At 32.3% G+C, this 14,484-nt stretch overlaps 5 protein-coding genes across 5 annotated transcripts; 4 read left to right on the forward strand and 1 right to left on the reverse strand. All coding sequences in view use genetic code 12, as the record gives it.

Moving 5' to 3' along the window:
* Positions 1-100: 100 nt before the first annotated feature.
* DFJ63DRAFT_25619 (uncharacterized protein) lies at positions 101-5,411 on the reverse strand. Its single transcript, XM_064904493.1, has one exon. It carries the CDS (start codon positions 5,032-5,034, stop codon positions 217-219), a length of 4,818 nt encoding a protein of 1,605 aa, XP_064764892.1. The 5' UTR covers positions 5,035-5,411; the 3' UTR covers positions 101-216.
* A 376-nt stretch (positions 5,412-5,787) lies between these two features.
* On the forward strand, positions 5,788-7,827 carry DFJ63DRAFT_310704 (uncharacterized protein; the record flags this gene model as incomplete). The annotated part of the gene is made up of 1 exon (XM_064905636.1): positions 5,788-7,827. One exon carries the CDS (start codon positions 5,788-5,790, stop codon positions 7,825-7,827), a length of 2,040 nt encoding a protein of 679 aa, XP_064764893.1.
* A 228-nt stretch (positions 7,828-8,055) lies between these two features.
* On the forward strand, positions 8,056-10,116 carry PGA17 (Pga17p). Its single transcript, XM_064904486.1, has one exon. It carries the CDS (start codon positions 8,285-8,287, stop codon positions 9,980-9,982), a length of 1,698 nt encoding a protein of 565 aa, XP_064764894.1. The 5' UTR covers positions 8,056-8,284; the 3' UTR covers positions 9,983-10,116.
* Positions 10,117-10,251: 135 nt separating this feature from the next.
* DFJ63DRAFT_333037 (AMP deaminase) lies at positions 10,252-12,519 on the forward strand (the record flags this gene model as incomplete). Its single annotated transcript, XM_064907780.1, has 1 exon — positions 10,252-12,519. The coding sequence occupies one exon, from the start codon at positions 10,252-10,254 to the stop codon at positions 12,517-12,519; it is 2,268 nt and encodes a 755-aa protein (XP_064764895.1).
* Positions 12,520-12,728: 209 nt separating this feature from the next.
* THI20 (trifunctional hydroxymethylpyrimidine kinase/phosphomethylpyrimidine kinase/thiaminase) lies at positions 12,729-14,423 on the forward strand (the record flags this gene model as incomplete). The annotated part of the gene is made up of 1 exon (XM_064907781.1): positions 12,729-14,423. One exon carries the CDS (start codon positions 12,729-12,731, stop codon positions 14,421-14,423), a length of 1,695 nt encoding a protein of 564 aa, XP_064764896.1.
* Positions 14,424-14,484: the final 61 nt, after the last annotated feature.

The raw sequence follows: 14,484 nt of genomic DNA on the forward strand, positions 1-14,484 counted from the left end.
TTTCTCTCTCTCCCCTCTTTCTATCTTTATCCTATTTTCTTTACTTTTCGCTCATGTCTTTCTGACTCTTTTCTACAAGACTAGCATCCGTTTGTCTTTCTTTAATTAGCAATCTTTCATTACTTCCTCTCTTATTTCCCATTCTAAATGTTATGTATATTATCTAATATAATGTAAGGCAGAAGTTCTGCCTCAAAAATTTTATATATTACAAGATTAAGTACTATCTTTTTTAAGATTTCCACTTTCTTTACAAAGTGAATAAAACTCTGATGTTTCATCATTTAATAAATTTTCTGGTGTATCAAATTCTTTAACCTTTCCATGATCTAATACAAGAATCCGATCACTTTCAAGGATAGTATTAATACGATGAGCAATAGTTAAAATCGTTCTGTCATTGAATTCTGTTCTAATGGTTTCTTGAATAATCTTATCAGTTTGAACATCAACCGCAGCTGTTGCTTCATCCAAGATTAATATTTTTGATTTGATCAATAATGCTCTAGCAAGAGATAATAACTGTTTTTGACCTGATGATAAGTTAGAACCTCCTTCAAATACTTTTGCAGATAATCCAAAATCATACTGAGAATCATCTTCTTCATCTGGATTGGCATCTTTTTCCTTTTCATCTTCCTTTTTCTGATTCTTCTTGGTTTTCATAGTTTCCACATGTTCTTTCAAATGTGAATGTTCCAACACAGTCCATAATTCATCATCAGTATGACGATCAAGAGGATCAAGATTTTGTCTGACTGTTCCTTCCACTATTTGAGGATCTTGTGGAATAATGTTAAGATGTTGACGTAAATCACTTAACCCTATCGAAGACGTATTTATTCCATCAATTTCAATATATCCTTCAGTTGGTTCAATAATTCTGAATACAGACATGGCAACAGTAGTTTTACCTGCTCCAGTTCTACCAACAATACCAACTTTCTCTCCTGGTTTTATATCAAGACTTAAATTCTTTAAAACAGGATCTAAATTCTCTCTGTATTTAGTGGAATAACTTTTGAATGATATTGAACCTTCAGCAGGCCATGAGAGAGGTGGTCTATTATCTTCAATCACTTCAGCAGCTTCTGACTTCAAATAACAATATTCAATGATTCTTTCTAAGGAAACAGTCATAGTTTCAATACTTGCCCACATTGAAATAATACTCAGCAACATCGAAGTAAGACCTAAACCATTAGCCATAGCAAAACCTACCAACCCTGGACTGAATTGGTAAGATGTACCTAAAGTGGACAAAATTGTTAATGATGATCCAAAAATAATAGCATTAGAAATAATTTGTAACCTGGTAGATAACCATTTACCACAAACTGAATTGGTGAAGTTAGAATTTGCAAGAGTATTAACATTTAACTCGTTTTTATAACTGAATCTATCAACTTGTCCGAACGCTTTGATGGTTTCAATTCCATTCAATGATTCTTGAAGATGAGCAATAACTGGACTCTTATTGGCACTACTTAATCTTTTTAGTTCTCTTTGAGCTGGAATGAATTGTTGACGAATGTTATTATAAAAGACAAAAAGAATTAAAAGAAGAACCCACATTCCAGGTAAGACTAACACAATGACAACCAATTTTCCAATTGCACCAAGAACCACCATGAAGAATGATATAAAAGTCCAAATCAATTCTTGATCGATAGTTCCCAAATCATCACTAAATCTATTCAATATTCTACCAACTGGCGTTGTTTCAAAGAATGACATAGGTGATCTTAATACAGATTTGGCCATACTATCATGGAAATATTTAGAAGCTGTAAATACACAGACTGTCCATACAACAATAAATGCCACAAGAATAGCTATGCATGATAACACACCGGAAATGGCATATAACAGTAAATAAAATACAGTGTCAACACTTTTACCAGCTTCTAAATTCTTATCGGTCCATATTTGAAGAACCCACCAACCCCAAATACCCAAACCAACTTCAACCATGGAAAGTACCAAATACAATAATAAGAAAGGGAAATTACAGTTTTTGAGATATTCCAAATAGACAGATAATTTGACTTGTCCTTTGGCTCCTTCTTCAACTGTATGACCAGTTCTTCTCACCACTCCATCTTCTTCTTCATCGTATTCATGTTCGAAAGACACAAGACTTGCTCTTCCAAGTGTACTTCTTGTTTCAATTCGCTCCAAAAGGTTCTCTTGAACAACGTCAGCGTTAGACTCTGGTTGATATTCAGTGACTTCTGTATCTTCTGAAGTGATTACCTTGGCAGGATCTTCAATAGGCTCTTCAGCTTCAACATTATCTTCTTCCACATGTTTTCCAAACTCTAATATTAAAGCAGCTAAATCTCCATTATTATCCATAGATTCTTTAAAGCTTCCTCTTTCAGATATAGTTTTATCTCTCAAAAGAACAATTTCATGAGCAAAACGTAAAGTTGGAACAGAATTAGTAGCCAATATAATGGTCTTGGAAGCCAATATTCCTTGAGGTCCTAAAACTAAATCAGTAATCTTTTTCCCAACATGAGCATCAACTGCTGATAAAACATCATCTAATAAATAAATATCAGCTCTTGAATAAACACTTCTAGCAAGTGCAATTCTTGCCTTTTGTCCACCACTCAATGAAATACCCTTTTCACCAACCACAGTTCTATCACCATCTGGCAAGATATCAAAATCAGCTAACAATTGACAAACAGAAACAGTTTCTTCATAAAATCTCTTATCAAATTTAAATCCAAACAAGATGTTTTCCTTAATGGTAGAATTCATTATCCATGGTGATTGGGGACAATAAGCTATTGAACCGTTTATTTTTATACTTGTGGTATCTTTCTTTGCTAAAGAAACTTCTTCCAATATACCTCTAAGCAGTGTTGTCTTTCCACTACCGACTTTACCAACTATACATGTTAATTGACCCTTTTTTGCAGAAAAGTTTATACCAGATAACGCAACATTGTCTTCACTTTGTCCCTCAGTTTCTTCCAATAATTCAGTCTCATATTTAGATTTATCCCACACAAATGTAGCATCTGTTATAATTACAGAGTCTTCATTCTTTTTAGCCGGTTTGAAAGAATGTTCAACAAATCCAGTTTCAAGTTCCTTTTCATCAAGCAAAAATAATTCTGTCAATCTTCCTAATGAAACACTGATTGTGAAATACATGTTTAATACATTTGGAAGCATCATGATTGGTTCTGCCAACATTGAGAATAAGTTTAAAGCCGGAAACACAATAGCAGGAACCAATGCTACTTTGGAGATATAAGAAAATGTAATTAATGTTGTACAAGTGATGAAAAATGGAACCGTTGACCATAAGAAGACTAAAAATGAAATTAAAATACCAATACTTTTACCAAGTTGTAATTCCTTTTCATTTCTTATATAGAATAATCTCTTTAACATTGGACTTTCCCATGAATATAATTTTATACTTTTTATAGAACTTAATATTTCATTAGTTAATTTAGTTCTTTCGTCTTTGACTTTCATTCTTTCAAGAATTAATGGATAAACTTTACTATTGACAATTAAACTAAAAGGTACTAAGATGAATGCACCTAGTAAACCAGCAAAGGTAGATACACCAATAATCTTTACTAATGATGCCAATGTAAGTACTAATCTTATTGGAGCGGATAAAATATCAATTAAATGAGGAACGCTAGAAACCATGGAAGCATCTAAGGTTAAATTGTTTACTATTTCACCTGTATTCTTTACTTTTCTTGATTCTGGTGATAATCTTAAGGTCTTTTTATATATCATAGTTGTCAATGCTCCTTTTATTTGATTGGCAACACTAGTATTGATTAAAAAGTATCGATTAACACAAACTGAATTAGCTAATGAAAAGACAAACATAGTGAATGCAATACTAAATCCAACGATTGCTGGTTGTCTATGATCATCATTATCTGAGGTAGCTGTGTCAGTGAAAAATAAGATGAATGCTTGTAATAAGAAAGCTTGGGAAAATCCAAAAATCATGGCAATCACATCAAAGAGAAATATAATAATGAATTGTTTCCAAAATATACCAATAATGATTAATAATAATGAAACTTTAGGGATTTTATCAGCATCAGTTGGATCTGTGATTTTGGAAAGTTTAAGCTTAAGCTCACTTTTTGCTTTTGATTCAGCTATATTCCACCTTGATTGAAGAACTTGATAATTCGATTCACTATCTAATTCAAGAGGTAATGGAGGTAAATCTTTAGATTCCAAATCATTGGTATCATATACTTTTTTAATGAGACCGTTTAACCAGTAGAATGATAATTCATTATAAATGTTTCTGATTGAATTGATTTTCCAATCATTCAATTCAAAGTATTCTTTTAATTCTTTAGATGGTTTATATAATACAAGTTCAAACCATAAGATTAAAGCTGAGTTTATTAATAGTACAATTTCAATGGCATAAACACTGCTAACATCACCATCAATTGGTAAGTAAATCTTATGGGATGAAAAGGAATCGGAAATTAAAACCATGATATAGAAGACTATATTTAAAGTCCAATATAAAAGAAGGGAAGCACTTGCATTAGGTGATCTAGTAGGTTCTATGACATGTAAGGGGAATATGATAATTAAATTGAGGATAATGGTAAGGGCCACACTTAAGGTTATGATCTGTTTGTTGGTAGAAAGGAAAGCGAATAGGATGATATTTAATATGATTTGTAAAGCAATTGAATTCAATTTGATTAATTGATAAATCCCAACACTTCTTAAACTGAATGGATAACCGAATCCATATTTGAGGTTATATGGTCCCACTTTATTATTAAACAAAAATGTTAACAATTGAATGAAGGCAAATATTCCAAAAATGGCGTTAAACACAAACAGTATGGAACCAACAAAGCATGGATTTAAAGAACTTCCATACTTATCATATAATGGGTGTGTGATACTATTACTGAAAGTACAAGATGATTGATTTGACAATTGATTGGATGCTATACCATTAGTGATATCAACTAGATCAACTAGCTGTGATAATGACAATGACATTGTTAAAGTGTACTGTATGGTATCAAAATCAACTACTTATGAAACTTTATGATGTATATTTATACCCCTATTGGATGGGTGGCAAATGTAGAACATGTATAAGATTAAATTCGTATAAGGTAAGGCATCAATTGATAATTCTTAGCTATAAGGGGGACAGTCCAATTACCAAAATTGCGGCGGCGCAAAGACTAAAAACCTTAAAAGTTTAGCCTAATTCCATATATGTATAGAAGAAGAAGAAGAAGAAGGAGATATGATTAAGTATTCCCTATTTACAGATTTTGCTTTGCTTTGCTTTGCCTTGCAATTGACTGGCTTAAAATTCTACATTTAATGGAACTATATATTTCGCTTTAATCCGACTATTATAGTTGTTTTAGCCATATTCAGTTATGTAATAAACTTTGTAAATCGTTATGAAATCAAAACATCATGCCAGCCAATGGAATTACCATTGAATCTAAGTCTTCCTTCTCTGTCCTTGTTTCTTGGCAATGTTACTCTTGATTTCCAATGATATCTAATACTCATTTTGACTTTTAGTAAGAATTAGATAAGAACATGACACCGTATGCTATATGATAATTACAGTGAAAAATAAATTAGTGAGTGAATGAATGGTGACACTTTTTTTCGTATTTCGCACAAATTTATTTTGAATTTATTGTTTAGGGGGAAAACAAAAACGTTATCAACAATTATTTGTATCAGTGGTTATTATTATCTATTGCGATATATCGATTGTGTACAATGCCAACCAGAAAGGATCTTTATCACAATTCAGATGTGTTCTCAGATCATGCAAAACCAGTCTATGTCAAGCAATTGAACGATAAACTCTTAGTGTCGTTATCTTACGTTGATCAAAAACCAAATCAAACCACTGATCAAAATATTCAGGAATGTTTAATTAGTTTCCATAATATTCTGACCAGTAATTTAGTGATCAACCCTACTGCTACTGAAGAAAGTACAGTAGATACTGAGAGACTTACTCCCGCTACCTCCACTAATGGAAATCCTTCTTGGTTTGGTGGTTTTTTCAGACAAAGTCTTGAATCAACCGTGTCAAATACTACCACTTTATTAAATAATACCCCAACTGATGATATTAAAATCTTCTTAGGAAACATCCAATTGGTGGGATATCTTGTATTGAACTATAAACTATCAGTTGGAACCCCTGGGGCAGTTACCATTGATCTTGGAGGTGGTCCTAAAACCGCTAATTGGTGGAATAATAAAGAATATGTTGATATTTATCAAACTGAAATTGATGATGCATTTGAAAATGAAGATGAAAGAGAATATAAATTAGATTCAATTCCTTTTATTCGACAGAATTTAAAAAAGAAATTAATCCTTGGTGGGAAAATAGGTGGTATTAATGATTTAGTAGTAAAGAATAATGATCTTTTTATTGATGAAAATAATAAATATCTTGTTCACGATTTATTATATAATTTTAATACTCATTTACCACCGAAATTTAATGATTCTGAAAATAAAGATATATATAAAATACCTGCTAAAGAATTATCCGATCCAATTGTTCCATTCTATTCCACATCGCAAGCATTATTATTTACTGATTTAACAATCCATCCTTCAAGTACAAGAACTTTTCATATAAAATTCCCTCAAAATAATACTTTACCACCTTCTTATAATACAAGACTGACAGGTCCAACTTGTGATCAAGGTTGGTTAAGTATAAAGTATTCTTTGGTAGTTACATTACTGGAACAACAACAATTAATCCCAAAATCAATTTATTTCCCCATGGAAGTTAAAGGTGAAAGAATAGGTAATAATGAAAGGTGGAATCAACATAATTTCTTTCAAAATATAACGGTTGATAAAAGTTGGAAGATTAATATCATTGAATCTAATGATTCAAAAGATTATAAAAATGGTGATCATAAATCAATTGAAACAAGAGAAGTTTTCTTAGAAGATTTATCAAAATTAATTGAATCAGATTTATATAATATGCCAAAGATTTCAACCAATGAAAGAAAGAAAAGTATTCCAACTATATATGAAAATGATACTGATTCAGGTTTAATACCTCAATTACCCCTGCATTTAAAGACTCAATTTCAATTACGAGTCAATAATTATCAATTATGTTTAATCAGTCTTTCAAGACCTTATTATCATATTGGAGATGATATTAATTTCGTCTTGAATGTAAATCCAATTGAAAATAGTCGAACTACAAAAGTAGCAGGACTTGTGGTTTATTTAGAAGCGCATGAGGTTTTCCATTGCAGAGAAGCAAATAGTGCTAGAGAAGAAGATACTGAAAAACTAAAAGATGTTGTCAATGCATATAGAGTAACTGGAAGTTTAAAATTCAATACCCTTTCAACTTCATTGTTTAATACGATAATTCCTAATGGAGATCAAAAATCAGCTCCTATAAATGGTTCAATTAATGTTCCAAGATATTTATCACAACAATTCCAAAGTTCAACATTAATGGATTTAAAATATTATATTGTATTCAAATTCAATTTAGCTGAATTTGGTAATAGTAGTGATGAACCACCTCAAGTTGAATTAGAAGAACAACCAGAGCAAACATTAGAATATGAAGGAGACGAACTGCAGATACCACCATCCAATGGAGTTGAACATGAAAGACAAGAGCATTTATTAAACAATGGTGATGAAGATATTTCCCCACCTTCCATAGACAATATCTTTGAAACAGTTGAACGATATAGAGTTGACACCATGGGCTCAGAATTAAGATTTAGACTCCCACTTATTCTATTACCTTAAATATAACCGTGTATAGTAATTTTTCATACAATAAGACCGAATAACTCCTTAATCTGATAATATTAGCGCTATTTTTTTTGCTATAGTGTAGATCACATGATAAATTGTTTTTAAGCCGAGATTGCGAACTTCCTATTTGGGTTTAGGTGAATCTCACTTTAAAGACCAAAAGTTTCCGTTTTGGGAAATGTTAATTCTGCAAAAATTTCTTGATTAAGTCAAATCTTTTAATTACATATCCCAATTCAATCAATAATAACAACGAATTGGTTAATGTCCCCATGTCAATCTTTATAAATTACATACCTTGCCCCTGAAATTAAAACCTCTTCCGAGAATAATGTTTTTAATGAAATTTACAAACTCTTGGACACTTTTCACTCGTTAACCATCTATTTATTTATTCATCCATCTTGTCAGTCTAATTGTCAATTCATACATATACTATCCTTTAACCATGAGAATTGCTGCCATCTTGACAGCATGTTTGTCAATTGCCACAATAGCCAAGTCAACAGCAGTAGCTGAACCAGCATCTGATGAATTCGAACTTGATTTAGTTCAAAGAGGTTTATTAACTGATGTATTGGATATTGGTGAAAGTTTACTTAAAGATATCAATTTTGAAGGAATTGCAGGTTGGGTAAACAATATCTTAACTGAAAATGATCATGTCAAATATTTGGATGATCTTTTAATTGGGTTAAAAGATATTGGTTTAGTACCTGTTGCTGCCGAATTTATCATTTCCAATAATTATACTAGAACCATAGCTGGTCATGTTATTGTTGATGCTCTTAAAGTTGGTGAAACTCTTAATCTTACTAGTTTATGGATAGCATTAGATGATTCTGGTTTAGCTTATGATCTTATCGCAGGAATTATTGAAGACCCTAATACTTTCCCATCTATTTTAACTATTATTAAAAAATTCATTGCTACTGGAGATCTTTCACTTGGAGGCATTATCGGAGATGCAGGTAATATTATCGAAGGTCTCTATGGTGGTGGTATTGGAAGTAATACAACCACTAAGGCCGCTACCACTACTACAAAGGAAGGTTTGTTTGGATTCTTGACTGATGGAGCTAAAACTACTGCATTAAGTAATACTACTACTACCACAAAGGCTGGATTATTTGCTTTCTTAACTGATGGTGATAAATCAGCAACTACCACCACAGCTGCTACTAGTACTACCACAAAGGCAGGATTATTCGCTTTCTTGACTGATGGAGCTGCCACTACTTCAGCAACAACAGCAGCTAGTACTACTACCACAAAGGCAGGATTATTCGCTTTCTTGACTGATGGAGCTGCCACTACTACAACAGCTGCTCCAATTGCTACTTCAGGAGCTAATTCAATAAATCTTGGAGAATTAGATTCCGCTATTTCTGCTAATGGAATTGCAACTTCGTCTCTTGCAGGAAATCTTCAAGGAGTTGTTACAGATAACTCATACTTGGCTTCTCTTAATACAAGAGAAGAAGAATTAGCAATCCAAATCGCAAAAAGAGACAATATCGAAGCCTTATTACAAACTATTTTTGCATCAGTCGATAGATCTGGTTTACTTAATGAAACTATTAATGCCTTACTTATTAATGAAAATTTCCAAGACGCTACTGTTATTTTACTTTCTGACTTTTTCGAAAACTTACTTCATGGAGATGTTCACATTCAAATTGCTCCATTAATTCCAACAGTAAAGAGTTTACTTGCCTCAGGTATAGTTGAACATATTTTTGAAAAGGCTATAAAAGATCCAACTTTAAAGGCTGCCATCGAAAATGATATTAAAAGCTTATTCAGCTCCGGAAGCTCAAGCTCAAAGGAAGTAGTGATCCCAGGAGTAGCAAAACAAGACATTTTCTCAGCTCTTGTTTCAGCTGGTGAATCAGTTTTCATCAGTTCCATAGAAGCTGATATTACAAATGCACTTGAAACAATGGCATCATTTACAACTGATGTTGCTAGTAACACAGCAGAACCAACTAGTAGCTTCAGTCATTCTACAGTTCAAAAATCAGTGCTGATACCTTCTTCATCAGCCACCACTTCAAGTGGATCATCTAATGGATCCCCTAATGTCACACCTTTAGGTTCAGGATTATTACATATTTTGGCTGCAGGTTTCATGATTTTAATATAAAATTCTTCTTAGTTTTAGATATCCCCATTTTTTCATTTCTCCTCGTTACCCCTTATTAAGTTTAACACTTTAATAAACCTTTTAAAATATTTCGTTTGCAATTTTCTACATCTATTTAGTTATGCAATAAAGTTTCGCTTTTTTAATTTGTATGTGTAATCAGAAATTAGGAGCGTTGCGCGATGTTCCGAATTACCTCTCAGAAATTCTAAACGTTTTGAATGAAACATGGGTCATTCACCTACGATTATTCACTGGATTAAATAACAATGGGTCCATTCAACATTGATATCAGCAAGGAACGTCCACCAATTGACGAAAACCACGATCTTTACTCTCATGACGATGCCGATGATGAGTTAGAACACCATCATTATAATGATAGTGATGATGAAATTTTGTCGAAATCAGTCAATTCAGCTCATTACTCAACTTCAGAAGATAAGTTCATGAAGGATCAAGATTTGAAAATCCGAACCTTTGAAGCTATTCATAGTAACAACGCGGTTGAAGGTTTTCATGTTGGAAGTCCCCATTCTATTAGAAGAAGACAATCAATTATTGACCTTCCTATTCAAAACAAGTTTACTCACAATCCTTTACCCACCCAAAAGGAATCACCAGCTGATCTTGCAGCATCTGCTGGGATTTCAGAAGAATATGCATCTGAAGAATTGATTGAATTTTTTGAAAATGTTAAAGTTTGTCTTGATATTAGACATAAATATTTAAAATTGTCTTTACAAGATGATGAAATGGAAAATCCAAAAAATAGAGATGACTGGGTTGTTTATCCTCCTCCACCAAAACCAACTTATAAATCTAAGAATAGATTCAATCAATTACCTGGTACCGAAAACGAAGAAGAAGAAGAATTTGATTTCAGTAAATGTGATATTCCAGAGCCTCAAAATAAGCATTATTACAAATTGAACCTGGAATCAGTTTATCAAGTCTACGATAAAGAAACCGATGAACCTCTTGTCGAAGTTCCAAGTTTACATGATTATTATTCGGATCTGAATAAAATCACTAAATTATCTTCCGATGGACCTGCAAAATCTTTTGCTTTTAGAAGATTACAATATTTGGAAGCTAAATGGAACATGTATAGTCTTCTTAATGAGTTTGAAGAAAATACTCAATCAAAGCGTAACCCACATAGAGATTTCTATAACGTACGTAAGGTTGATACCCATATTCATCATTCAGCTTGTATGAATCAAAAGCATTTGTTAAGATTTATCAAGTACAAGTTGAAAACACAACCAGATGAACAAGTTATTTTTAGAGATGGTAAAATCTTAACTTTGTCACAAGTATTTGAATCATTAAAATTATCAGCTTACGATCTTTCTATTGATACTTTAGATATGCATGCTCATACTGATAGTTTCCATAGATTTGATAAATTCAACTTGAAATATAATCCTATTGGAGAATCTAGATTAAGAGAAATTTTCTTAAAAACAGATAATTTCATTCAAGGTAAATATCTTGCAGAATTAACTAAGCAAGTTTTTGAAGACCTTGAAAGTTCAAAATATCAAATGACTGAATTAAGAATCTCTATTTATGGTAGAAGTATTGATGAATGGGATAAATTAGCTGCTTGGATTGTTGATAATAAATTATTTAGTCACAACACCCGTTGGTTAATTCAAGTTCCAAGACTTTATGATGTTTATAAAAAGAATGGTAACGTTACCAGTTTCCATCAAATTTTACATAATTTATTTGACCCATTATATGAAGTAACAGTGAATCCAAAATCACATCCTAAATTACATGTATTCTTACAAAGGGTTATTGGATTCGATTCTGTTGATGATGAATCAAAGAGTGAAAAGGGTATCCATCAAAGAAGGTTCCCCATTGCTACTGAATGGGATGCATCTTTTAACCCACCATACTCCTATTATCTTTATTATCTTTTTGCAAATTTGTGTTCATTAAATAAATTAAGACAAAAGCAAAAAATGAATACATTTGTTTTACGTCCTCATTGTGGTGAAGCTGGAGATCCAGAACATTTAATCAGTGCTTTCTTAACTTCCCAATCTATTTCTCATGGTATTCTTTTGAGAAAGCTTCCTTTCATTCAATACTTGTACTATTTAGATCAAATTGGTTTAGCAATGTCTCCATTATCAAATAATGCTTTATTCTTAACTTATGATAAGAATCCTTTCTATAACTTTTTCAAAAAGGGTTTGAACGTGTCTTTATCCACCGATGACCCATTACAATTCTCATATACAAAAGAGCCTTTGATTGAAGAATATTCCGTGGCTGCACAAATTTACAAACTTACGAGTGTTGATATGTGTGAATTGGCTGCTAATTCTGTCAGACAATCAGGTTGGGAAGCTTCTATTAAGAAGCATTGGTTAGGTAAGAAGTTTTTGCTTGGTGGTCTTCAAGGGAACAACATTGAAAAGACCAATGTTCCTGACAGTAGAGTCAGTTATAGAGAAGATACACGTAATGCAGAGCTTGGATTGGTAGACTTTTATTCAAAAAAGCAAAAGAAGTAAAAATTTTAAGTATATAGATTATTACGGCATTTTATAATTCTGGTTAAACGCATACAAATTCGCATGCGTTTACAAGGATTTAAATTGCGAAAAATATATGGATGTTTTTTATATATATAGAAGAACTGTTTGGCCAAGTAACTTTTAATCAAAAATTTTCAAACCCTTTCTCTTATGTAGTTAGTCATTTGAAGATCAAGAAAGAGTCAATGCTGTCAGTAAAAAACATTAAAATCAAATCTTCAAAAGTTTTATTAAAGGCAGAGCTTCCAGCAGTTTTAACAATTGCTGGGTCGGATAGTTCTGGTGGTGCCGGTATTGAGGCTGATTTGAAGACTTTTACAGCTCATAATGTTTATGGTTTAACTTGTATTACTGCCTTAACTGCTCAGAATACTCAATTGGTCAAGACTTTTGAAAAAACTCCACAATCATTAATAGAAAGTATCTTGGAATTGAATTTTCAAGATTTCTTATATGGATACGAGAAGGATGATCAACCTTTGAAAGTCGTGAAAACTGGAATGTTAACCACAGAGACAGTTAGGGTATTGGCAGGATATTTAGGTGAATTTAAGAAATACAATGTGAGGTTAGTGTTGGATCCTGTTATGGTAAGTACTTCTGGTTCATCTTTATTCAAAGTTGAAGATCTAGAATTCTGTGCATCCAACTTATTTAAAGATGCTTATTTAATTACACCAAATTTTGTGGAAGCTACAACTTTATTAAAGGTTTTAGATGGAGCTGAAATTAAAGAAATCGAATCTTTAGAAGATTTATTCGAATTTGTGAAGAAATTACAAAATGTTTTGGGATGTGAAAATTTACTTGTTAAAGGTGGACACTTGCCATGGAGCACTAAATCGAACTTACCACTTAAACAAGTAATCAAGGGAGAGGAAGAAGACGTTGTAATAAGAGATGTTCTTTATGAATCAAAATCAGACTCATTAACTGTGTTTGAATCTGCATTTATTAATACTAGCGACACTCATGGAACTGGTTGCACTTTGGCATCATCAATATCGGCCAATCTTGCCAAGGGAGAACGCCTTAATAATGCCATAACATTATCTATAGATTATATTCATAAAGGTATTACCAGTATGGGAAGAAAATTAGGATATGGGAATGGTCCATTAAATCATATGTCCACTCCAGAAACCAATGTTCACTCTGTTATAGTTGCTGATTCAGTACCCTTAAAACATACAAACGTATTAGATTTCTTTAAGGAACATCCCAAAGTTCGTGATAATTGGAAAGCTTACATTGAGCATGACTTTGTGAATCAAGTTGCAAATAATAAGCTTCCATTTAATAGATTTCTTTATTTCTTAAAGCAAGATTATTATTACTTGATTAATTATGCCCAAATCCATGCATTGGCAGCATCAGTTGCTCCAACTTATGGTCAGACTCACTCTGAAGCAGTGATTATTGGTGAAGTGATAAACGAAATTGAAAGACACAAGGAAAAATTATGTAAAGAATACAATATAGATTATGAAAGAGATAGAGATCTTGATATTGAACTTCAACCTGGAAAGGCATGTCTTGATTATTGTGATTATCTTTTGAAAATAGGAAAGTCAGAAAACTTCCTAGGCATTAAAGTTGCCTTGGCGCCATGCTTACATGGTTATGCCGAAGCTGGTATATATGGAAAACTGATCAAACAACACGATACTACGGATAGTGAAACTTCCAAAGTTTATGAATCTTGGTTGAATGATTATTCTTCTGATTGGTATTTAAACGCTCACTCAGAGGGTCAAAAAGCATTGAATATCTTATTTGAAGATCAACATATTGATGAAGAAAGAATAGATGAACTAGTAGATATTTTCAATACTGTAACCAAATTGGAAGTATCATTTTGGGATGAAGTATTAAAATAGATAGATAGATATGATATAATTGCAACGTTACTTTTGACTAAATCGATCTCTACCCCTTCCT

Source organism: Scheffersomyces coipomensis (assembly GCF_036884675.1).
Source record: "Scheffersomyces coipomensis strain NRRL Y-17651 chromosome Unknown DFJ63scaffold_1, whole genome shotgun sequence".
Lineage (NCBI taxonomy): Eukaryota > Fungi > Ascomycota > Pichiomycetes > Serinales > Debaryomycetaceae > Scheffersomyces > Scheffersomyces coipomensis.